The sequence below is a fragment of the Heterodontus francisci genome, chromosome 1 (assembly GCF_036365525.1).
Source record: "Heterodontus francisci isolate sHetFra1 chromosome 1, sHetFra1.hap1, whole genome shotgun sequence".
Taxonomy (NCBI): Eukaryota; Metazoa; Chordata; class Chondrichthyes; order Heterodontiformes; family Heterodontidae; genus Heterodontus; species Heterodontus francisci.
The window spans coordinates 205,177,540-205,200,902 of NC_090371.1; the positions used below are offsets into that span (position 1 = coordinate 205,177,540).

At 44.0% G+C, this 23,363-nt stretch overlaps 1 protein-coding gene across 2 annotated transcripts; it reads right to left on the reverse strand.

Annotated features, from left to right (window-relative positions):
- Nucleotides 1–1,564: 1,564 nt before the first annotated feature.
- Nucleotides 1,565–23,363, reverse strand: LOC137374491 (toll-like receptor 2). 2 transcript variants are annotated; one of them, XM_068040684.1, is made up of 4 exons: nt 23,275–23,363; nt 22,950–23,052; nt 19,433–19,548; nt 1,565–4,847 (listed from the first exon to the last, which is right to left on the reverse strand). In XM_068040684.1, exon 4 carries the CDS (start codon nt 4,835–4,837, stop codon nt 2,474–2,476), a length of 2,364 nt encoding a protein of 787 aa, XP_067896785.1. In that variant the 5' UTR covers nt 4,838–4,847; nt 19,433–19,548; nt 22,950–23,052; nt 23,275–23,363; the 3' UTR covers nt 1,565–2,473. The 2 variants fall into 2 exon arrangements, with proteins under 2 accessions (XP_067896785.1, XP_067896776.1); XM_068040675.1 differs by lacking the exon at nt 19,433–19,548.

A 23,363-nucleotide genomic window follows, 5' to 3' on the forward strand; every position in this document is an offset into this window, starting at 1 on the left:
ACCTCGCGAATGCACAACGGTGACTCCAGCCGCCGCTCGAGTTCCGAAACCTGGAGCTCAAGATTCTGCAGCCGGTGACACTTCCTGCAGATGTATTTGTCTAGGACATACGGTGCGTCCATGACTTCCCACATGCCACAGGCTGAATATTCCACTCGGCAGAGCTGCCCTGCCATACCTTAACATTACAAACTATTTATTATAAGTAGAATAGCTTACCAGGTACTCACCAAACAGCTCTTTCCACTGCACCGAAGCAAGAACCAAATACTGGAGGGTTAAAAAAGTAGGGAAAAAAGGTAGAAAAATGGAGCACCTCCACTCCCCTTCACCGAACTCTCCACTCACCAAACTCGAGTCTCCACACTCAGCTTACAATCTGCACACCGTTTGCAGGCTGCACCCAGATCTCTGTATTTATACCTTTTGAAGCTGAAACTGCAGTAACCAGATTTAACTGGTCAGTTACTTAACTAATCAGCTACTCTGCAGTAGAACCTGTTAATCCCTGCTTGAGACTGTAAGAAACTTACTTTACTTTCTTAACCCTAATTTATCTAGAGGTTAAATCCCAGTTAAATGCTAACTGCAGACCAAACGTTTATAAAGATAACAACACTTAAAATCCCCACTCACCAAACTCGAATCTCCAGACTCAGTTTTCAATCTGCACACCGTTTTGATCAACATCTGGACAAGATTCAGGCTTGGGTTGATAAATGGCAGGTAATGATCCTGCCACACAAATGTCAGGTAATGACCATCTCCAACAAGAGAGAATCCAACCATCTCCCCTTGACATTAAATGGCATTACCATTGCTGAATCCTCCACCATCAACATCCCAGAGGGTTACCATTGACTAGAAGCATAACTGGACCAGCTATATACGTACCGTGGCTACAATAGCAGGTTAGAGGTTCGAAATCTTACAGCGAGTAACTCACCTCCTTTCTCCCCAAAGCCTGTCCACCATCTATAAGGCACAAGTCAAGAATGTGAATGAATTCTCCCCACTTGCCCGGATGAGTGCAGCTCTAACAACACTCAAAAAGCTCGACACCATACAAGACAAAGCAGCCCACTTGATTGGCACGCCGACCACAACCTTAAACAGTCAGTCCTTCCACCACCAGCGCACGGTGGCAGCCGTGTGTACCATCTGCAAGATGCACGGCTTCCTTCAACAGCAAACCTCCTTCAACAGCACCTCCCAAACCCACGACCTCTACCACCGAGAAGAACAAGGGCGGCAAACACATGGAAAAACCACCACTTGCAAGTTCCCCTCCAAGTCATACACCATCCTGACTTTGAATTATATCGCTGCTCCTGTACTGTCGCTAGGTCAAAAACCTAGAACACTCTCCATAAAGTACTGTAGGCGTACCTATACCATATGGACTGCAGCAATTCAAGAAGGCAGCTCACCACCACCTTTCCAAGGGCAATTAGGGATGGGCAATAAATTCTTTCCTTTCCAGCAATATTCACATCCCATGAACAAAGAAAGAAAAATTATCATTTAATATCTTGTATACTTCTATAAGATCTGCACCCAGATATCTTTGTTCAAGTCCATTTTCATTTATTTTAATTATATATCATTGTTGCACTTCACAAATATTATATATAAGAGTACTTATAAAAGACAGAATGTAACCATTTTTACTTCCAAAGAGTCACCAATTAAGTTGTTTCCTCAATACATTCTGTGACTGAAGGTTTGATGGCTTAATGTTAAACTTTTTGAACTTCCATGCTAAGCAGTAACCAGCGATTGTTCTGAAAATGTTAATACGAGTGAGATTTGTATAAGCAATATTAACGAAGCTACTAACAAGACACTGTGGTGCTGAAAGAGGAACTTTCTTTTCCATGGATGACTAACTAACAAGAAGAGCATTTCAGTGACATCAAAAGGCCAGAATTTCACTTGGTTATAACCATGTGTCAATGGTTTGTGTTCAATGCCCTTAAACGATAATTATGTTATTAATCTCCATTAGGTCAACTGCAAAACCCAACTAGTTGATACAGCTGCAAATGTTCACTGGCTTGATTCATCCATGAAGAAAGGCCAGTTTCGTACATGTTCATAGTTTGCCAGTCCTGGTGGAAATATACACCAGAACAGTCAGGATCATATGGAGAGGAGCAGCTTTTTGAAAAAACATACATAAAGCAAATGGTACATATGTGAGAAATATATGAAAAATTGTGTTCTTTTCAACAGCTTACAACTGTATCCCAATGTTCATTCATTGTTCTTGCTGTATTTTACTTTATTTTTGTTCTGCATCCAGTAAAAATAGTCTAGTTATTGGGAAACAGGATTTCTAACATGACCCACTTTCCTTTAATTTTTTGCTGTATATGTCACATAATTCCAAAAAAAAGTATTTTCTCTATTTTAAAGGGCCTAATTTAGAAGTATATTAGTCAGTTTTCTATAATGTGAATCTCATTTTCATTTAGTCTTTTAAAGCTACTTTTAAGGAAAGCCAGAAGTTCTGTTGTTCCACTTCATCCTGAGGCCATTCCAAATAGGTTTTTGTATTCATCAGTTTTCTAAGCTTGCAGAATCTCTGAGGAATGGTCTCCTTTGGGATCGTCTCCAACAGAACAAGTATGGCTGTATCATTGTTTTCATCAAATAGACGGAAATGAGTATAGTCAAGCTCGTACTTGCACCACTCACTTTGAACAAAATTTTGAGACAAAACAAATAGGGTTTTCCTACTTTTCTCAATGGACTCAATAATGTTGTCAATTATCCACTTCCCTGGGATGAAATCACGCTTATGAAGGCAGAGTGTCAGTGGTGGATGAGTACTTTCTAACTCTCTTACCAAGAAGGTTTCCACCCACTCTGAGTCCATTTCACTATAAGAAACAAATGCATCATAACAAATATCATTATTCCTCACTTTCTTTGGTTTCCTCTTTGCCTGCAGCCATGCCCATGTCATTTGGATATACCAGATCCCATGATACTTGTAGCACATCGTCCCAACAATGGCTACTGCCAAAGACATGCCAATACACAGTAAGGCCAGAGACAAAGTTGTGTGACAGTCAAAAAAAGAGCGCTTAGTATTTTGTACCAACATTCCCCTGAGAATTAAAGGCGAATCACATACATAGTTTTCTGCTCGATCCAACAATTGCACTGTTATCTGATGATTCATATAAAACAGGAATTCACATGAACAAATGTAATTATTTTTTCCAGCCTCTAAAAATTCAAGCTTCTTAAACACCTTGATTTCTTCACCTGTGAGTGAGGTGAGTTTATTGCTGCTGATCTTCAGAATTTCCATCTTTGGTAAGTAACCATTACCTGGTAAACGTCTAAACTGATTATTGGACACATTTAGTTCTTTGAGAGAAATCAGATTAACAGTAAAACTTTGGATGGCATTGTTACTTAAATCCAATACTTCAACATTTGGAGGGACGCATTCTGAAATACTTTTTATATCACAGCTCGAAAGGTTTAGAAATGTTAGATTTGCAGACCATTTGCATGAAATGCTTGTGCCACGGAAGCTATTCTGGCTCAAATCTAAATATGTAAGAGTAGACAGTGGAAAGAATTTTTGGCTTGTTGTACCTAGGGATCTCAAAATATTCTTTCTCAAAATAAGATAACGCAAAGATGGCCAAGCTCCTGGACAAACAGTTTCTTGCATACTTCTGTCATTGAGCAAATTGTCTGTTAAATCAAGGTATTCTACATTTTTAAACGATTTAGATACAATACAGGGCATCAGAAACATATTTAGTTTTGTAAGTATAGCTGTTTTAATGGGTTCAAGTAGAGGGCAAATACCTGAAAGATCATAAAATAAATAAAATTTTTTAATGGATATATTATTTAATGTTAATGATTGAAATAAGTTGTTTTTTATGTTTATCCTGTGCCAATTCCCAGTTCCTGAAAGGACACAGTTTTGCACTACTAGTTCAGATAATTTTGTGTTTTTCATACAATTTATAAAACTAACTACAATACTGTCAGTAAGAGAAGTATTTCTGAAGGTGAATTTTCTCAGTGATGAATTGTCTCCTACTGTAAATATTGTACTGTTACTTGTGCCAGTAAATGTTAAGTCTCTCAGCTCTAAGTGGGTCATGGATCCTGATAAATCTACAAGAATCTGCCGAGCTTGTCCTGATTTATTCAGAAATGTATGATGCAAACTCAAGACAACATGACTTATATTTCTGAAAGAACTGAAACTTCCTTTTCGATACTCACTTAAATTATTAGCTGTTAAAATAAATTCATCCAGATGTGTAATTCCTACAAAGTCATCTTCCTTTAGAAGTTGTAGGAAACAATTGCCAAATTTTAACCATCTGAGACTTGTCAGATTTGAGAAAATGCTCCCTGATCCTAGATTCAAGTAGCTATTCCCTAAAATATTGAGATATTGTAATTTGGAAAGATGTTTAAACCAATTTGGTGACAGTTCAGCCAAAAGATTATCAGACAAGTCAAGGTACTCGAGGTCTGTGTTGTGCTGGAATGCCTGGTCAGCAATAAACTGGATTTGATTTGATTGCAATAGAAGTCTTTTAAGTTTCACATAGGTTATGAAATCAGTGTCCTTAATCTGTGAGATGTTGTTGTGGGAAAGATCAAACCCGTATACGTTTTCCAATACGTGTGGAATATTCCCTAACTTCACCGAAGAGCAGTTGCAGAAGTTGTCCACGTTGCATTTTTGACAAGCACTGTCTGGGGGAACGTCCCCTTCTAAGAAAGCTGTACGTACAGAAATAAACATGACCAGCAGGATCCACAGAGTGGGAGCTCTCATTGTTCTCATTCTGAGGTGTCTGAAATGAAAAATAATACCAGCATTAGTACAATGCAGCATTTTTTGTCTATTGTTCCCTTAGAAATATATCTAGATGGAATTGCTTGAGCTTTTCTTGAACTCGACAGGATGTTATTATACCTCTTTTGATCCAGAAGGTTGTCAATAATGAGGAACTAAATGCCCCTTCTGAAAGGGGCACCATTAATATACTGTAACAAAAAACCAAAAACTTTAAAGGAAACTTAGATACTCAGACTAAAGTGACATTCCCAAGGGTAATGATGCAATTTAGTTCTCCAGTTGCCCTGGTTATGGAAGGCCTGAAGTGTACCAGCAGACATTGCGTGCTCCCTCTCCAGGGACACCTGGGTGCAGATACAGTCACAGAAGGGAGGCAGGCAGTCAGGCTGCCTGGACATGTTGATGGCCATCTTGACCAAACCCAGGAATAGTCCCACGAGGAGGTCTGCCAATCTGCCTGCTCCCCTCTGCACCAGGTGCCCAAAGATCAGGAGCACGGGACTGAAGTGCAGCCAGAAATTGAGGACCAGCCCCCTCAATAATGAAAGAGGAGCTACAACCTCTCGCACTCCATATATAGATGTGACACACAGACTCGCCGCCCAGGCTACAGAAATTACAGGCTGCTCGGGAGCCCGTAAATCGAATTAAGACGCTATTGCACGGGCCACCGCATGCAACACACTATGTGCCAAATCTCTGATGAACAAAGGGAAGACTCCCAGGGACCCTCGCCTCCTCCGGATGGAATGCCACAGCGTGAGGATGTTGTTATAGCTTTCATACATAAAAAACACTACTTAAACAGTGTCTTTTCTCTATTATTGTGCTTTCGATGTCCTCAACATTCAAGTCAAGGTGTGACATGCCCTTTGAGGATGAGCAAGATATAATGGTGAAGTTGTTATCATGTGCAGTGCCCAAGTCCACACTGCTGAATTGGTGGTCTCAGTTGGATATTACTGAGAGGAGGCCCAGCAAATATTGCAAGGCTGGATTGTATCTATTTTAATGCAAGGAATCTTACAAGTGAGGCAGATGAACTGAGGGCATTAATTAGCGCATGGGAATATGATTTTATTGCTATCACAGAGACATGGTTGAGGGAAGGGCAGGACTGGCAGCTCAATATTCCAGGGTATAGAATCTTCAGGCGTGACGGGGGAGGGGGGCGTGTGTAAAAGAGGAGGTGGCATTATACTATTGATCAAGGAGTCAATTACTGCAGTAAGGAGGGATGATATCTTAGAAGGTTCTTCAAATGAGGCCATATGGGTAGAACATAAAAAGAAAAAGGGGGGCAATCACTTTGCTGGGTGTGTACTACAGGCCTCCAAACAGTCAGGAAGAGATAGAGGAGCAGATATGTAGGAAAATCTCAGACAGGTGTAAAAATAATAGGGTAATAATATTAGGGGATTTCAACTTCCCCAATATTAACTGGGATAATCTTAGTGCAAAAGGCTTAAAGGAGGCAGAATTCTTAAAGTGCATCCAGGAGAGCTTTTTGAGCCAGCACGTAGAAAGTCCTACAAGAGAAGTGGGGGGTGGGGGGTAATGGATCTAATCTTAGGGAATGAAGCCGGACAAGTGGTATAAGTGTCAGTGGGGGAACATTTCAGGGATAGTGACCATAACTCTGCAAGATTTAAGGTAGTTATGGAAAAGCACAAAGATGGACCGGAAATAAAGATTCTGAATTGGGGGAAGGCCGATTTCAATATGATAAAACAGGATCTGGCCAAAGTGGAGTGGGGAGCAGCTACTTGTAGGAAAGTCTACATCAGACCAGTGGGAGTCATTCAAAAAGGAAATAGTGAGAGTTCAGGGCCAACATGTTCCCGTAAAGCTGAAGGCTAGCACCAACAAGCCCAGGGAACCCTGGATGTCAAGGGATATAGAGGATTGGATAAGGAAAAAAAGGAGGCTTATGGCAGATTCAGAGGGCTGAAAACAACAGAGGCCCGACAGGATGATAGAACGTGTAAGGGGGGTACTTAAAAAAGTAATTAGGAGAGAGAAGAGGGGGCATGAAAAAACACTGGCAGACAAGATAAAGGAAAATCCCAAGGCATTTTGTAAGTACATTAAGGGCAAGAGGATAACCATGGAAAAAGTAGGGCCCATTAGGGGCCAAAGTGGCAATCTGTGTGTGGAGCCAGAGGACATAGATGAGGCTTTGAATGATTACTTTTCATCTGTGTTCACTATGGAGAAGGACGATGTAGGTATAGAGATCAGGGAGGAGCATTGTGATATACGTGAACAAATTAGCATTGAAAGGGAGGAGGTATTCGTGGTTTTAGCGGTCTTAAAAGTGGATAAATCCCCAGGCCCAGATGAAATGTATCCCAGGCTGCTATGTGAGCCAAGGGAGGAGATTGCAGGGGCTGTCGCAAATTTTCAAATCCTCTCTGGCCACAGGAGAGGTGCTGGAGGACAGCGAATGTGGTACCATTATTCAAGAAGCGTAGTAGGGATAAACCAGGTAGTTACAGGTCAGTGAGTTTAACATCAGTGATAGGGAAACAATTGGAAAAAATTCTGAGGGACAGGATTAATCTCCACTTGGAGAGGCAGTGATTAATCAGGGATAGTATGGCTTTGTTAGGGGGAGATGGTGTCTGACAAATTTGACTGAATTTTGTGAGGATGTGACTAGGTGCGTAGATGAGAGTAAAGCAGTTGATGTAGTCTACATGGACGTCAGTAAGGCTTTTGATAAGGTCCCGCATGGGAGATTGGTCAAGAAGGTAAAAACCCATGGGATCCAGGGAAATTTGGCAAATTGGATCCAAAATTGCCTTGGTGGCAGGAGGCAGAGGGTGATGGTCGAGGGTTGTTTGTGCAAATGGAAGCCTGTGACCAGTGGTCTACCATAGGGATCGGTGCTGGGACCTTAGCTGTTTGTAGTGTACATTAATGATTTAGACATGAATATAGGAGGTATGATCAGTAAGCTTGCAGATGACACGAAAATTTGGTGGTGTCGTAAATAGTGAGGAGGAAAGCCTTAGATTACAGTACAATATAGATGGGCTGGTAAGATGGGCAAAGCAGTGGCAGATTGAATTTAATCCTGAGAAGTGTGAGGTGATGCATTTTGGGAGGACTAACAAGGCAAGGGAATATACAATGGATGGTAGGACCCTGGAAGTACAGAGGGTCAGAGGGACCTTGGTATACTTGTCCATAGATCACTGAAAGCAGCAGCACATGTAGATAAGGTAGTTAGGAAGGCATATGGGATACTTGCCTTTATTAGCCAAGGCACAGAATGGAAGAGTAGGGAGGTTATATTGGAGCTGTGTAAAACACTAGTTAGGCCACAGCTGGAGTAATGTATGCAGTTCTGGTCATGGCACTATAGGAAGGATGTGATTGCACTGGAGAGGTGCAGAGGAGATTCACCAGGATGTTGCCTGGGCTGGAGCATTTCAGCCATGAAGTAAGACTGGATAGGCTAGGGTTGTATTCCTTAGAGCAGAGAAAGCTGAGAGAGGACCTGATTGAGGTCTACAAAATTATGAGGGGCATAGATAGGGTAGATAAGAAGAAACCTTTTCCCTTAGTGGAGGTGTCAATAAACAGGGGGCATAGATTTAAGGTAAGGGGCAGGAAATTTAGAGGGGATTTGAGGAAAAAATCTTTTCACCCAGTGTGGTTGGGGAATCTGGAACACACTGTCTGAAGGGGTGGTAGAGGCAGAAACCCTCACAACATTTAAGAAATATTTAGATGAGCACTTGAAATGCCATAGCATACAAGGCTACGGGCCAAGTGCTGGAAAATGGGATTAGAATAGATAGGTGCTTGATGGCCAGCGCAGACAGGATGAGCTGAAGGGCCTTTTTCTGTGCTCTATAACTCCATGACTCTATGAGCACCTTCTACAGCAGGAAGTGGGGGAAGGGGAAGCTCAAAAGGAGTCAGCACTGCATTTTATGGCAGCGAGCCTGGAACATATTTCCTGCTTGTGCAGTTTGTACGTTGCCTAGGAAGACCTGGGTGGTGTGGAGGAAAGGGAGAAAGGAGGTGACAAAATGATAAGGAAAAAATAAATTTCATCAGAATAAAAGACCTGTGACATCCAAACTTGAATGATTAATAGTAATCATGTATTTTCAAAGAATGGAAGAAAGGGCAGTACTGCTTACTAAATATTCCTGGATACAAGGTGTCCATGGAAGATAGGAAAGGACAGAAAGCAGGAGGGATGGCAGTACTGATTGAGGAGAACATTGCAGTGCTGGAGAGAGAGGATGTCCCAGAGGGGTCAAGGACAGAATTTGTTTGGCCAGGGCAAAGGAAAATAAAAGATGCAAGTACATTGTTTGTTATAGCCTATAAGCCACCAACCAATGGGAACAAATTTGCAAAGAAATTACAGAGATGTGCAAGAATTATAAAGTAGTTATAATAAGGAACTTTAATTATCTGAACATAGACTGGAATAGTAGTAGTGTAAAGGGCAGTGAAGGGCAAGATCCTAGAGTGTATCCAGGAAAATTTTCTACAGCAGTATGTTTCCAGTCCAATGAAAGGGGAAGCACTGCTGAACCTGGTTCTTGAAGAATGAGGTGGACCAAGTGGATTAAAGTGTCAGCAGGGGAACATTTAGGGAACAGTGATCACTGTATCATAAGGTTTAGTGGCTATGGAAAAGGACAAGGAACAATCCAAAGTAAGAATAATAAACTAGGGGAAAGCCAAATTCAATGGGGTTAAGAGTAGATCTGGGCCATATAAATTGGAATCAAAGGTTGGCAGGTAAAATGGTAAATGAACAATGGGCTGCCTTTAAAGAAAAGATGGTTCGGGGACAGTCAAGGTATATTCCTTCAAAGGGGAAAGGTCAAACAAATCCAGACTACCTGGATGACAAAAGAGATAGAGATTAAGATGAAGAAGAAAAGGTATGTTTATAACAGATGTCAGGTGGCGAATAGAACCCGAGAACCAGGAAGACTATAGAAGGTTCAGAGGGGTAGTAATAAAGCAAACAGAGGGTATGAAAGGAGACTGGCAGCTAACATTAAAGGGGATCCAAAAGTCTTTTATAGGCTTATAAATAGTAAAACGGTGGCAAAAGGAGGTTCGGGGCAAATTAGGGACCAAGAAGGGAATGGACACAAGGGGCATAGCTAAAGTATTAAATGAATAGGGTGGCACAGTGGCGCAGTGGTTAGCACCACAGCCTTACACCTCCAGTGACCTGAGTTCAGTTCTGGGTACTGCCTGTGCGGAGTTTGCAAGTTCTCCCTGTGACCGCATGGGTTTCCGCCAAGTGCTCTGGTTTCCTCCCACAGCCAAAGGCTTGCAGGTTGATAGGTAAATTGGCCATTGTAAATTGCCCCAAGTATGGGTAGGTGGTAGGAGAATTGAGGGAAGGTGGGGATGTGGTAGGGAATATGGGATTAATGTAGGATTCGTATAAATGAGTGGTTAATGCTTAGCACAGACTCAGTGGGCTGAAGGGCCTGTTTCAGTGCTGTATCTCTCTATGACTCTATAATACTTTGCACCTGGTTTTACCAAGGAAGAAGATGCTGCACAGGTCTAGTGAAAAAGGAGGCAATTCAAACACTTGAAGGGTTTAAAATTGATAAGGAGGAGGTATTGGATAGGCTAGATGTACTTAAATTGATAAAGCACCAGGACTGGATGAAATGCATCCAAGGATACTGAAGGAAGTGAGAGTGGAAATTGCAGAGACACAGGCCATAATGTTCCAGTCCACCTTAGATTTAGGGGTGCTGCCAGAGGACTGGAGAATTGTGAATGTTACACCTTGTTCAAAAAAGGGTGTAAAGACAAGCCCAGCAACTACCGGCCAGTCAGTTTAACATCGGTAGTGGGGCAGTTTCTTGAAACGATAACTTGGGATAAAATTAATAGTCACTTGGGTGAATGTGGGTTAATGAAGGAAAGCCGGCATGGATTTGTTAATGGTAAATCATGGTTAACTAACTTGCTACAGATTTTTAATGAGGTAACGGAGAAGGTTGATGTGATGAACATGGACTTCTAAAATGCATTTGATACAGTGCCGCACAACAGACTTATGAGCAAAGTTATAGCTCATGGAATAAAAGGGACAGTAGCAACATGGATACAAAATTGGTGTGAGACAGGCAATAGGGAGCCATGGTTAATGGATGTTTTTTGGACTGGAAGAATGTTTGTTGAGGAGTTCACCAAGAGTCAGTGTTGGTTCCCTTGCTGTTCCTGATATATATTAATGACCTAGACCTTGGTGTACAGGGCACAATTTCAAAGTTTATGGATGATACAAAACTTGGAAACATTGTGAACTGCGAGGAGGATAGTGTAGAACTTCAAAAGGACAGAGGCAGGTTGGTGAAATGGGCAGACAAGTGGTCGATGAAATTTAATGGAGAGAAGTATGAAGTGATTCATTTTGGTAGGAAGAATATGGAGAGACAATATAAAGTAAAGGGTATAATTCTAAAGGGGGTGCAGGAGCAGAGGGAGCTGGATGTATATGTGCATAAGTCATTGAAGGTGGCAGGATAGGTTGAGAGAGTGATTAATAAAGCATACAGTATCCTGGGCTTTATTAATAGGCACATAGAATACAAGAGCAAGGAAGTTATGTTAAACTTGCATAAAACACTGGTTCGGAGTGTTATGTCCAGTCCTGAGAGTGCAAAAATGATTCACGAGAATGGTTCCAGGAATGAGGAACTTCAGTTATGAAGATAGGTTGGAGAAGTTGGGTTTGTTTTCCTTGGAGAAGAGAAGGCCAAGAGAATATTTAATAGAGGTATTCAAAATCATGAGGGGACTGGATAGTGTAAATATGGAAAAACTGTTCCCACTGTTGGAAGGATCGATAATGACCGGGCACAAATTTAAGGTAATTAGCAAAAGAAGCAATGGAGACATAAGGAAAACCATTTTCACGCAGTGAGTGGTTAGAATCTGGGATACTCTGCCTGAGAATATGACAGATGCAGGTTCAATCGAGGCATTTAAGAGGGCCACAATGGCGGCCGCAGGCCACACTGTGGAGGGGACCCCCCTCTGCAATGATCGCCTGGAAGCTGTGGCCACAGTATGTTTTGTATCATTTATAAGTCTTCGGAAGGTAGCTCCATCTTCCGGCACCCCCACAGTCCCCCACCTACAGCAGCAGCACCCACCTCTCCCAGGGGGGCTGCCAGCCTCCCAGAGCCTCAGGCACTCCCACTGGCATTCCCAGTTCCTTCAGGGTCCCACCACAGCCACTTCCGGGTTCCCGACCCAGAATTCAGCCCGGTGTCAGGGTTGGGACCCAGAAACTAAAATTCAGCCCATTATTTCCAGGGTTTCCCTGGCTCTACCTCTGAAGTTAAGATAGATGAGGGGGGAGAACCTTAGCAGAAATTCAACCTCAATATTACAGACAATAACAACAGCAGTGCTGTGAACAATGTGAAAATATAGCAGCATGCTCAATTACTCGAACCACAACACCAAAGTGAAATCACATCTCCCTCAAGTAGCAAGTAAAGAAATTGACTTTTCATTTTGCACTTGATTTTTTTTACATAGTTGAAATGTTTATAGAGGCAGGCACAATGATTGACATAATTACATTGCATGACTGGTAATGCCATTGGATTCACACACTGCTTGTCCAACATCCAGTCCTCCATGAGCCATACTTTTCTCCAGTTTAACATTGAGAAGACAAAAGCCATCGTCTTCAGCCCTTGCTGCAAACTCTGTTCCCTACCTATCAATTCTATCCCCTTCTCATGTCACTCTCAGGTTGAACCAGTCTGTTCGCAACCATGACATGCTACATGACCTTGAGCTGAGCTTCCGACCCCATGTCCTCTCCATCCCCAAGATCACCTACATCCACCTCCATCTCCAACCATGCCTCAGCCCTTATGTTGTTGAAACCCTCACCCATGCTTTTGTTATTTCCAGACTTTGACTATGCCAATGCTGTCCTGGTTGGCCTCCCATCTTCCACCCTCCATAAATGTCAGATCACCACAACTATGCTTTCATATCCTAACTTGCATGTCATCCCATTCACCCATCACCTCTGTGCTTGCTGACCTACATTGGTCCCAGACCCAAATGCGTTTATCTTAAAATTCTCATCCTCGTGTGCAAATCCCTCCATGGCCTCCCTCCTCCTGATCTCTGCAATGTCCTCCAGCCCTACTGCCCTCCAAAATTCAGCACTCCTTTATCTCTGACTTATTGTCCATACCACTTTTTCTTTCCACAGAGGCCAGGAGGCCTCCAGACAAGTTCTTAGAAAGCAGTGGAGCAGATGTTGACCACCACTTGGAAGAAGCATTGAGAGTAGTAAGGGCACAGAATTTTCTCTGGGTGGGCAACTTCAATGTCCATTACCAAGAGTGGCTTGGTAGCACCAGTAATGACCAAGCTGGCCAAGTCCTGAAGGACATATCTGCCAGACCTTCCCTCTATCATAAGATCAGAAGTGGGGATATTCACTGATGACTGCAGTGCTCAGCACCATTTGCAACTCCTTAGATACTGAAGCAGTGTGTGCCTGCCTGCAGCAAGACCTGGACAACATTCAGGCTTAGGTTGATAAGTGGCAAGTAACATTCCCATCACACAAGTGCCAGACAATGACTATCTCCAACAAGGAAAAATCTAACCACCTCCCCTTGACATTCAATGGCATTACCATCACTGAAATTCCCACTATCAACATCCTGGGGGTTATCATTGACCAGAAACTTAACTGGACCAGCCACATAAATACTGCGGCTACAAGAATAGGTCAGAGGCTGGGAATCCTGCAGTGAGTAATTCACCTCCTGAATTCACAAAGCCTGTCCATCATCTACAAGGCACAAGTCAGGAGTGTGATGAAATAATCTCCACTTTCCTAAATGATTGCGGCTCCAAAAACACACAAGAAGCTCAACGGCATCCAGGACAAAGCAGCCTACTTGGTCGGCACCCCATCCACCATCTTAAACATTCACTCCCTCCACCACCAACAACGCACAGTGGCAGCAGTGTGTACCATATACAAGATGCACTGCAGCAACTCACCAAGGCTCCTTCGACAGCATCTTCCAAACCCACAACCTCCGCCACCTAGAAGGACATGGGCAGCAGATGCATGGGAACACGGCCATCAGCAAGTTCTCCTCCAAGCCACACACCATCCTGACTTGGAACTATATCACCGTTACTTCACTGTCACTGGGTCAAAATTCTGGAACTCCATCCCTAACAGCACTGTGGGTGTACCTGCACCACATGGACTGCAGCGGTTCAAGAAGGTGGCTCACCACCACCTTCTCAAGGGAAGTTAGGGATGGGCAATAAATGCTGGTCTTGCCAGTGACACTCACATGCCAAGGATAAATAAAAAAAGACAGTCAGGACTCTGATCCCAAGGTCCTGGATACAGTGCTGGAAAATGTTCAATGACCTCACACATAGTCAAGGGCAATGAATGCATCTTTAAATGCCATATCTAACCAACTGCACCATCAACCTCACACACTGCTCAATGCACCACACCCCCATCACCCACCCATCAACAATCTCTAGCAATCAGGATTCATGTCCAACATTAAAATGATTCATCTCATCTTAACACACTTATCCCTGCTGCAAGCCTCACACCCACATCTCAAGAGCTTCCACATACTTCCAGCAATTCAGCTATGACAGGCACTTCACCCAAACACATGACAACAACACACTCCCTTTCTCTTGCAGGACAAAGTAGCCCATAACAGCAGGCCATGAACCGGTGGGGGGCAGTCACGGCTGCAAGTCCTCACTCCCTTGGAGGAGACAGTGCTCGGCATTATTGGTGTGACATCATTGAGGCCATCACCAGAGCCATAGCTGAAACCATCCAGGATCATGTAAGTTCCTGCCTTATGCACCTTCTCAAATCCCATTTAACCTTCATCCTGCAATCTGGTATGATGTACAAACTGCAGATGGTGTAACCGTGAACCACTTGCTTTCCATCAACATCCCCTATCCCCACCCCAACCCTTCCGCAATGCATTTGTGCTTTCAGATACTCAAGAAGTGCCACCTGACCAGTCAGTGGTGCCTGAGGATAAAGGCCTAGAGGAAGAGCAGACCTTGAAGAAGAATCACCGTCACTTGATCTGACACTCGCAGCCACCGCCTCAGATTTCATACTGAGGACTTTAGAGGGAAGTATAGAGGCAGGATCAGCAAGAGGTGAGTCACCGAGCATGAATGGGTACAACCAGGCCAGAGGGAAAGGATAGGGTGTGTGCCAGCGCCCCAGAGGGCGAGGTCACGGATGAGTTTTACTGCAGAGGACTCAGATGAGGATTACAATGGGGCAGTGTACAGTAAATGACTGGTGGGCTCACACACAGAGGCTGGCATTTTACAGGAAACCAGGGAGTGTGCTAGGAAGTCGCGGCAGGCGTAATATCAGGTGGGATGGGGGTTTCATGCCCGTCGCCCTCCCGCTGCCACTGGCATTTTACCAGCAGCAAGAAAGGTGGCGGACAGCCCTCCCACCCTTAGGCCAGTTGAGGCCATTAAGTGGCCTTTTCCGGCCACCACTGGTATTTTCCCAGTAGCAGGTGGGCACTTTGCCATGTGGTGAGGTCACCAGGTATACCCTGGCAGCTTCCTTGCAGGCTCGGTGAGGTGGGCCTTCCTGGTCGGGCACTGAGCTGCAGCACCCTCCCCGGCCCCCCCCCCGTCCCCCCACTGAAAGAGCCCCCCTTGCCCTCACGACTGAACACCTCCCCACCACATCCCTTGGCAGGGCCTGTCTGATTGGCCCTGATGATCCCGACCCGACTTACTTTTGTTCCGGGGCTTCCTCCATCGCTGCTCCTGGCCTGCTGCAGTCCCAGGAACGGCCACCGCTCCAAGTGGCACTACTGGGATTGATTGAAGAGCTGCCGGCCATCCGATTTGCTGGCAACTCTGGCGGGCAGGACCTCATCCCTTAAAGGGATGAAAGCCCTGACAGCAGGCAATTAATTGCCTGAGGTACATAAACTACAGTTGGGGCTTCCATGACTGGCTGAGGCAGGATTATCCCTGACTTTCTGGTCAGTGGCTAGGGCCACTGCAGCCCATAAAAACCCAGCCAGAAATGCTAGTTGCATTGGCAGGCCTGCCAGAAAGTCAATTGTCACTGTCAAAGAGCATGGAGGAGTCCAGCTCCAATTTGACACAGAGTTTCTCGCAGTACTTGGAGCCTATCCTTTCAAACGTGGTAGGGTTGGCCATGACAGCACTTGAGGGCCCATCCATGATGCACATCTGATGGCTGATGTCTCAACTTCCACTACAGCACAAGCAGAAACCACCAAAGGTCTCAGTGCTGCAGTGGATGCTCAGACTGAGGTCATGAAATCTTAGCTTAGTGCCATGCAGGCTCAGACTGCGACCATCATGGCTGCAGATACCAGTACTCAAAGGGGCTTGCAGTGTCTCACAGCAGTCCAGCAATCTGTCCTCCAGCAGATTACTCAGATTGCTGAGGTGCCACCCTGGGTGAGTAGCAGTTTCTCCGTGGAGCACCAACCTGCTGTCCTCTCTCAGGATGACAGCAATTGTCCTCCCACAACTGCCACTCCACCAGTGACCCCACAGTTGCCTGTCAGCCAGTCAGTCCAGCCTGCTGTTACTCATGCCAAGGTGATACAGTCCAAAGCCGGGCCCTCAAAACTCAGAGCTGCACGAGGGCATCCTGCAAGACCATCTGCAATCTCACCATGAAAGTCAGCAGCCATCCACCAGCCATGCTGCAGCCACTGGGGTAGCGCTGTGTAACAGCACTAGGACAGGCTGCAAGACAGGCTCTTAAGGAAATGCACAAGGGTGAACAGTTGAGTTTTGTTCAATAAAGCTGATATGGAATGTTTGTTTTGTTGTGTCTTTTATTTCAGGATTTTGGCCAAGAGGACACTGTGATGCTCTGTGACTCTGTAAGGTGGGAAAGTGAGGACAGGACGTCCAGAGCACTGATGTGCCAAATGCCTCCTCCTTTCCTCCCCCTTAGGTGCACATCGAAGCCCTGGTGGCAAGGTGTGGAGGAGGCAACAGACCACCACGAATCAGGACACACACTCCGGCAAGTATGGGAAGGCTCTCCCAAGTGTTCCAAGCAGTGGAACTGTTGTTTCAGGATGCTAATGGTCTGCTCCAAGACATTCCTAGTTGTAGCTTGGTTCTCATTGTAGCAGCGCTGTCCGCATGTGGTTGGGTGGTGCAGGAGAACCATTAGTCATGTGCACAGCAGATAGCCCTTGTCGCAGAGCAGTCACCCTCTGGATCAACATGATGGATCGAAGATGGCTGGAACTGCAGACTGGCGTGGTAGGAAAGCATCATGGCTGCTGCCAGGATAATGGGCATTCACCAACATGATTCTCTGGAGGTCATTGCATACCAACTGCTTGTACAGGGCGTGGAACCCTTTGCGATTCCGGTACATCTTCCTATTGATATGCAGCACCAACAAAGCCATTTGTGCAGTCGATGGCTCCCTGCACTATTGGAAAAACCATTATCCTGGCAAAGCCACATGCTCACTTCTCCTGCTTAGAGAGAAGACAATGACGTCCCCTCTCCTTGTGTTCAGGGCCTGTGTGACCTCCCAGATATAGCGATGGACGGTGAACTGCAATGTGTTGCCAATATCACTGGCTTCAACCTGGAAGGATCAACTGGTGTAGAAATTGAGGGCCACCGTCACCTTGACGGGCACAGGCAGCACCATCCTCATCCTGCTCGGTAGCAGCAGATCCAATTCGAGGAGGTGGTACAGTTTAATCACCACCTCCTTGGTTAAGCATAGCCACCACAGACACTGTTCCTGGCTGAAGTGTAGGTAGGAGAAGTGCTCTCCAAAGACCCTAGATAGGTAAGGCCTCCTACTGAGACCTCTGTTCCCCCTCCTCTGAAAACAGCTTCACCTTTCTGCTGCCTCTGCTCCATCTCCACATTGTGCTATAGCCCAAGTGGAACTGCAACTATAGCCCCCATGACTGGGCATAAGTGTTGCCCTCAGAGGCTTTTCAAAACCACACCATTCCTTCCAAAGGTCCAACACCTCTCCCTTCTGACTGAAACAACTCCTGTCAGCTCTCCAACAACACAGTACTTCCACTAACTGTGCAACAGCAAAATGAAAGTCAAAAGCACATTGAATGGCGATCCTTTTAAGTAATGCTGGTCAGGGCTCCATCATGCAGTTGAACTCATGTTTAAGAAAGTGGGTTAACAGGAGCAGTGAGGTCCAAAGTGGCAGGTTGGGCACCAAATCAATGTTAGATGCCGACTGACATCACGATCTGCCGACGCTGCATGCTTCCAATGCATGAATAAGACGTCCATGCTATTGTCCTTCAAAACATGATGATCGGCACCGACTGCATTAGACGTCAATAGGAGCAGATTCCCCCGCCATTTTTCTTGTTACCTGGCTACCGACGGTGAATTTTGCAGCCTTAATGTGCTTTACCAATTAAATAACAATAACAAATATAAAATTACACCCTTCTGCATACCCTTGGTGAATTATAAAGCTTTTCTTTTCCTGTCATAACAACAGAAAATGCTGGAAATACTTAGCAGGTCTGGCAGCATCTGTGGAGAGAGAAACAGAGTTAACATTTCAGGTCGATGACCTTTCATCCGAACTGGGAAAAGTTAGAAATGTAACATGTTGTAAGCAAGTATAGAGACAGGGAATAGTGGGAAGGTACATGGCAGGAAGAGAGGAAAGAACAAAAGGGAAGGTCTGTGATAGGGGATTAAGGAGATTAAGTAACAAAAGAGATGATGGTGCAAGGCCAGAGCAGATGGTAATGGGACAAGTAAAGAAACGAAAGATAGGTCTAGAGGTGGTATAAATGGGGAAAGCAGAATCATCCCCAACAGCTACTGTCCAAAATTGGGGGCAGAGGTTATGATCTCAAGTTATTGAATGCAAGATTAAGTCTAGAAAGCTGTAGCTGGGGTTGGGGGGGGGTGGGCAATGGAAGAGATATGTTTATGCTCTGAGAAGTGAGCACACTTTTCTCTCCGTTATTACCATCTTCCCCCGCCTTGGTCAGTGGTTCAACAGTGCTGCCTCTCTGCGGGAAGTGACCTTGGGCTCAGTGAAGCCTTGAAATCTACTGTTAGCATGTGGTAGCCAGTAAACATGTCAACATTCAGAGCCTGCAAGGCCATGATATGGGCCTGAGAAGCTCATTAGTGCTCCATGATTCAATTTGCCTTGGGGCAGCCAGAGTTTCAATGGAACATTGTATGATTGAAAAGCTCTGCAACATCACGATATAAATGTTCTTTGCCATTGTAGATCGTGTCCCTGGCAGGACTGCCAGTACCTTGTACAGTTGCTGCTGACCTCTAGCAATTTCATTTTAATTGATGGACCCCCAGGTTCAGCATCTCTGTGCAGCTGAACAGAGGTTGGAGAGGAATGCGCCCTCTGATGTGGACTCGCCACAGCTTTCCCTGTCACCCTTGGGCTCACTTGTACCGTGCCAATCATCAAGTGACGTCCCATCTGCCTAACAGGCCCTATCAATGCATTGGTACCTGCGCTAGTGATTGCAACGCAAGTGTCCTGTGATGGTGCACCTTCAGTAGGAATGAGTTTCACTGAGGAGTCCTCATCATCCCTGGGATGGGACTCATTTTCCTTGCATGCTGTCCTGGGAGGAGAGAATAGACAGACATGATTTAGACATGGAACTTTACAAATGTTGAAATACACATGATTAAAGCGATTAAATATTTGGTCAACTGAAGTCAACTCAAGTTGACTTTATCTTGTAGGAGATATGTGTCTGAGAGATTAATGCTACCACCTTGCTCCCATGCACAACCAACCTCACCTCCTCTGATGCATCGGGTGGCTGAAATATTCCTAATCTCCAGAGCCTCATTCTCTGCCAGGTAAAGTTCAATAATTTTTCAGAGAGGTGGGGGCGTGGAGTCTGCCTCTGATTTTTATACTCTGGCATTCTGTGCTCTCTGTTCCTGCAAGGCTGACATGATAGAACCTTTGATTGGCTGTAAGGCGTATGTGCACCCAATGGATGGAGTTCATTCGGTGAGGCTGACAATCAGGCAGTGCATCGTGTGGACTGGCACTAGCACACATTTGATGAGTATGTTGACTGTATCATTTGAGGACACGTGCTGAGAATCGCAGAACTGAATGAGGTGATACCGGGTTACAGGAAGGTTGGGGTGAGTGACAGTGAAGAATGGAGTAGTGAGAGGTGAGAATGTGAGGGGAGTGGGGATGAGAGGATGTGCATTTAAACAAAACAATGGAAAAATGAAGTGTGTGTGCGGAGTGATGTGAATGGAGTACAATTGACAAGTCAGAGTGAAAAGGGGTGCAATACAGGATGTAGGTGCATCTCAAACTTACCTCACCTTCACTGACCAGGCTATGCCTTTGAAGCATCTGCAGCATTAGTGGCACCTCATGGTGGCACTCCTGCAGCTCACCTCCTGTGCTACCTCCATCCATGTCTTCTTTGTTGTGGCAGCAGGTTTCTTTTCTACACTGCTGGGAAACAAGATCTCCCTCTGGTCTTTACTGCAACCAGCAAAACACTGAGGGTTATTTCAGTGCACCTGGGTGCAGCCTTGGCTCTCTTGGCAGCCATCCCGACACTCGCCTTTCAATCTATAATCTTATGAGCTCCAAACCTCCCCCTCTTTTTCATCTCTGAACTGAGCCTTTAAATAGTCGAGGGGAAATTACATCATGCCTGCTCAAGCGCAGTGGTGTTGCAAAACGCAGAAGTAAAAGGTAATCAGACATCCCATTATAATCAACCCTTCTTATCCATCCTATAATGTTACATGTTGGTTCCCAAGTCCCTCACCATTCAGATCCCACCTCTGCATTAATATCAGGACCATCAAGTCTGTGGGACCGATTTTGGCTTGTTGCGGTGATTGCACCACCCACCCGATCACAGCAGCAGTACCCCTGAACCTTGGATGATCAGGGATCATTAGCCTGCATCCAGCAAGGAACAAGGGCCAAAGATATACTGAAGCAGCTCATTAGTCAGGCAGGGTGGGAAATCGCCCCATGCCTATACTAAGTCAGCTGGCCGTAAGGATCTAAAGAAGGAGTTATTCCAGGTGGGTTCTGCGCTCCTGACCCCACAAAAAATATAGGAAAAAAAGTGAACCATTGCTGGAGCAATCTAGCTGGTTAGGCTGCTCCGTGCCAAAGACCAATGGACAAGGCATGTGGAAGGCATGCCTTGCCCATTCGTACACAAAAATCGCATCAGGTTCCTACAATGGGCATGTGACTGCTATTTAATTACTTAAATAAGGCTCCCGCATGTTTCAGTTGGAAGTGCTCGTTGCAAACTTCAAGATCTGCTCAAAAATTGAGTCAGGCATGCATCGGACAGCCAGTTGGCAGGACCCGCTCTTAATTCATTTTCATTTACCTATTGACCCATTTTCCCACATAAACAAGGCAACAATCATGCAGAAATTGGTTCACGTCAATGTTATCCTCCATGAGCCATCAAATCTAATCCTATCTCCTGATCGATCCCCATAGCCTTTAATATTCTTCCTTTTCAAGCAACTAATTCCCTTTTAGAAGTATTTATGAAGTATGCTTCAACAATGGTATGTGGCTGAAAGTCTATTTAAAGTTATTTTTCAAACCTCTGTACTGATTCTATTTGTAATGACCTTAGATTAATGGCCTCTCATAAATGTCTTATTGAACAGTGGTAACAATCTATCACTAAATAGTATACAATAAGCTTTCTTATTCTTGAAGACCTCTTCATATCAATCCTTAACCTTTGCAACTCCAGTAATAATCATTAATTTCTCAAGTCTTTCTTTTTAGGCACAGATTATGTGGTCAAGAGTTAAACGATAGCATCAAAGAAAGCTGTCCATAAATATCTAATGACCTCTGTGTTGAGGATTTCAACTTTCCTGACGTTAATTTGAATCTGGCGCCAGGTTAAGGGGATCTCCAGATGTCCAGAAACAATGATATCATCAAACAGGGTAAGCCGCCAATCACATTGAAGAATTCTCGCAGATAACAAACTCGGAAGTTAAAAGCACTGAGTCTCCTTTTTATTGATATGATTTTACAGAGTGTTAAATAAAGATCGGGGCAAACATATGGGATTAAAATAGAAGCTAAAATAAATGAAAATTATCTACAAAAACATTAAAAATATGCAGAATTGTTCATCATAATGGAGAAATTTGGCATTCCACAATTATAAAATTAGTTTTTCAGGGCTAGAGACGTTGTTCAGCAGTAATTATGAGCTTAGTACACTGTCAAAAACCTTCATTCAGCAAGGTGTGATCTTTTCACAGATTTTTACAGCAAGACTCAGCGTAAAAGTGGAAGTTTTCATTATTACAGTGATTTTTAATTGATTTCAGTCTGGGGGACTTCAACAGCATACCCAATGGGGAAGCATAGAATCACTGACAGCAACTTCTGGGTTTCCACATTTAACTGTGCCCAAGCAGATTCTGGAACTTGCTGTCAGTTTCAGTGGAGTAATGAACATGAACTATGACAGTTTGGCAATTATAACTATCACAAAATCCAGGTCATAATTCTAATCGCTCATTCCTGGTAACAATTTGAATAATTCAAAATTTAAAGCAGACTAGGAAGTATGGGTCTGTGTTTAGCAATGAGGTTTAAAAAAAGCCAGGAAAATAAACAATTCTCTAATTATTAATTATAAAAATACACAAACTTTTATAAGAGCAGTACAGTGGACGATTTATGTATAAACCTCAAGAATAATCTCTATTTTGCATACTCCTAGTAGACAGCACTGAATTACCATATGTTTCTGAAGCTGAAAATTTAAATATTACCACATACTCAGTGGACTTGTGCTGTTATAAAACAGAACTAAAAGTTGGCTAGAAAACCTTTGACCGCTCGCCCATAGATTTCCTGCTTTTTCACTGGGCAGCCTTGATATTTACTTTTCACAGTAAAAGTACTCTTACAAAACTCCACCTGAAATATTTCTAAATTAAAGTGACTAAAGCATTCAGAATAAATGTTTACCCTTTGGTGAATGTTCGGATGATTCTATTTCTTCTTCACAGAAGTATCCTGCAATAGTTCTCGATGGAAGGAATCCAAGGTCTGATTCTCCAGTTATACAATTCTACAATTCAAAAACGAAAATGAAAACCAGGCAGACTTTTTACCGCAAATAATCAAATCTCTGGGAGTGTGATTAGCACAATATTGGATTCAGCCCAGACTTTCATATCTTACCAAACTCAGATAAAAATAAACAGGATATGGAACATGGACAGGTTTATAGAAGTTATATTGAACTAAATCTGTTGAGGTAATTTCAATTAGCACAAATGTTCTCACTTACCAACACTCGAGAAACAGAGGCACTAAAACTGTGTTGAATCTGCATTTCATCTAGGAACAAAATAAACTGTCGGAAAGTATGAAAATTAC

Excerpts from the sequence above, each read along its gene's own strand:
- LOC137374491 (XM_068040675.1), bottom strand. The coding sequence starts at position 4,837 with ATGAGAACAATGAGAGCTCCCACTCTGTGGATCCTGCTGGTCATGTTT.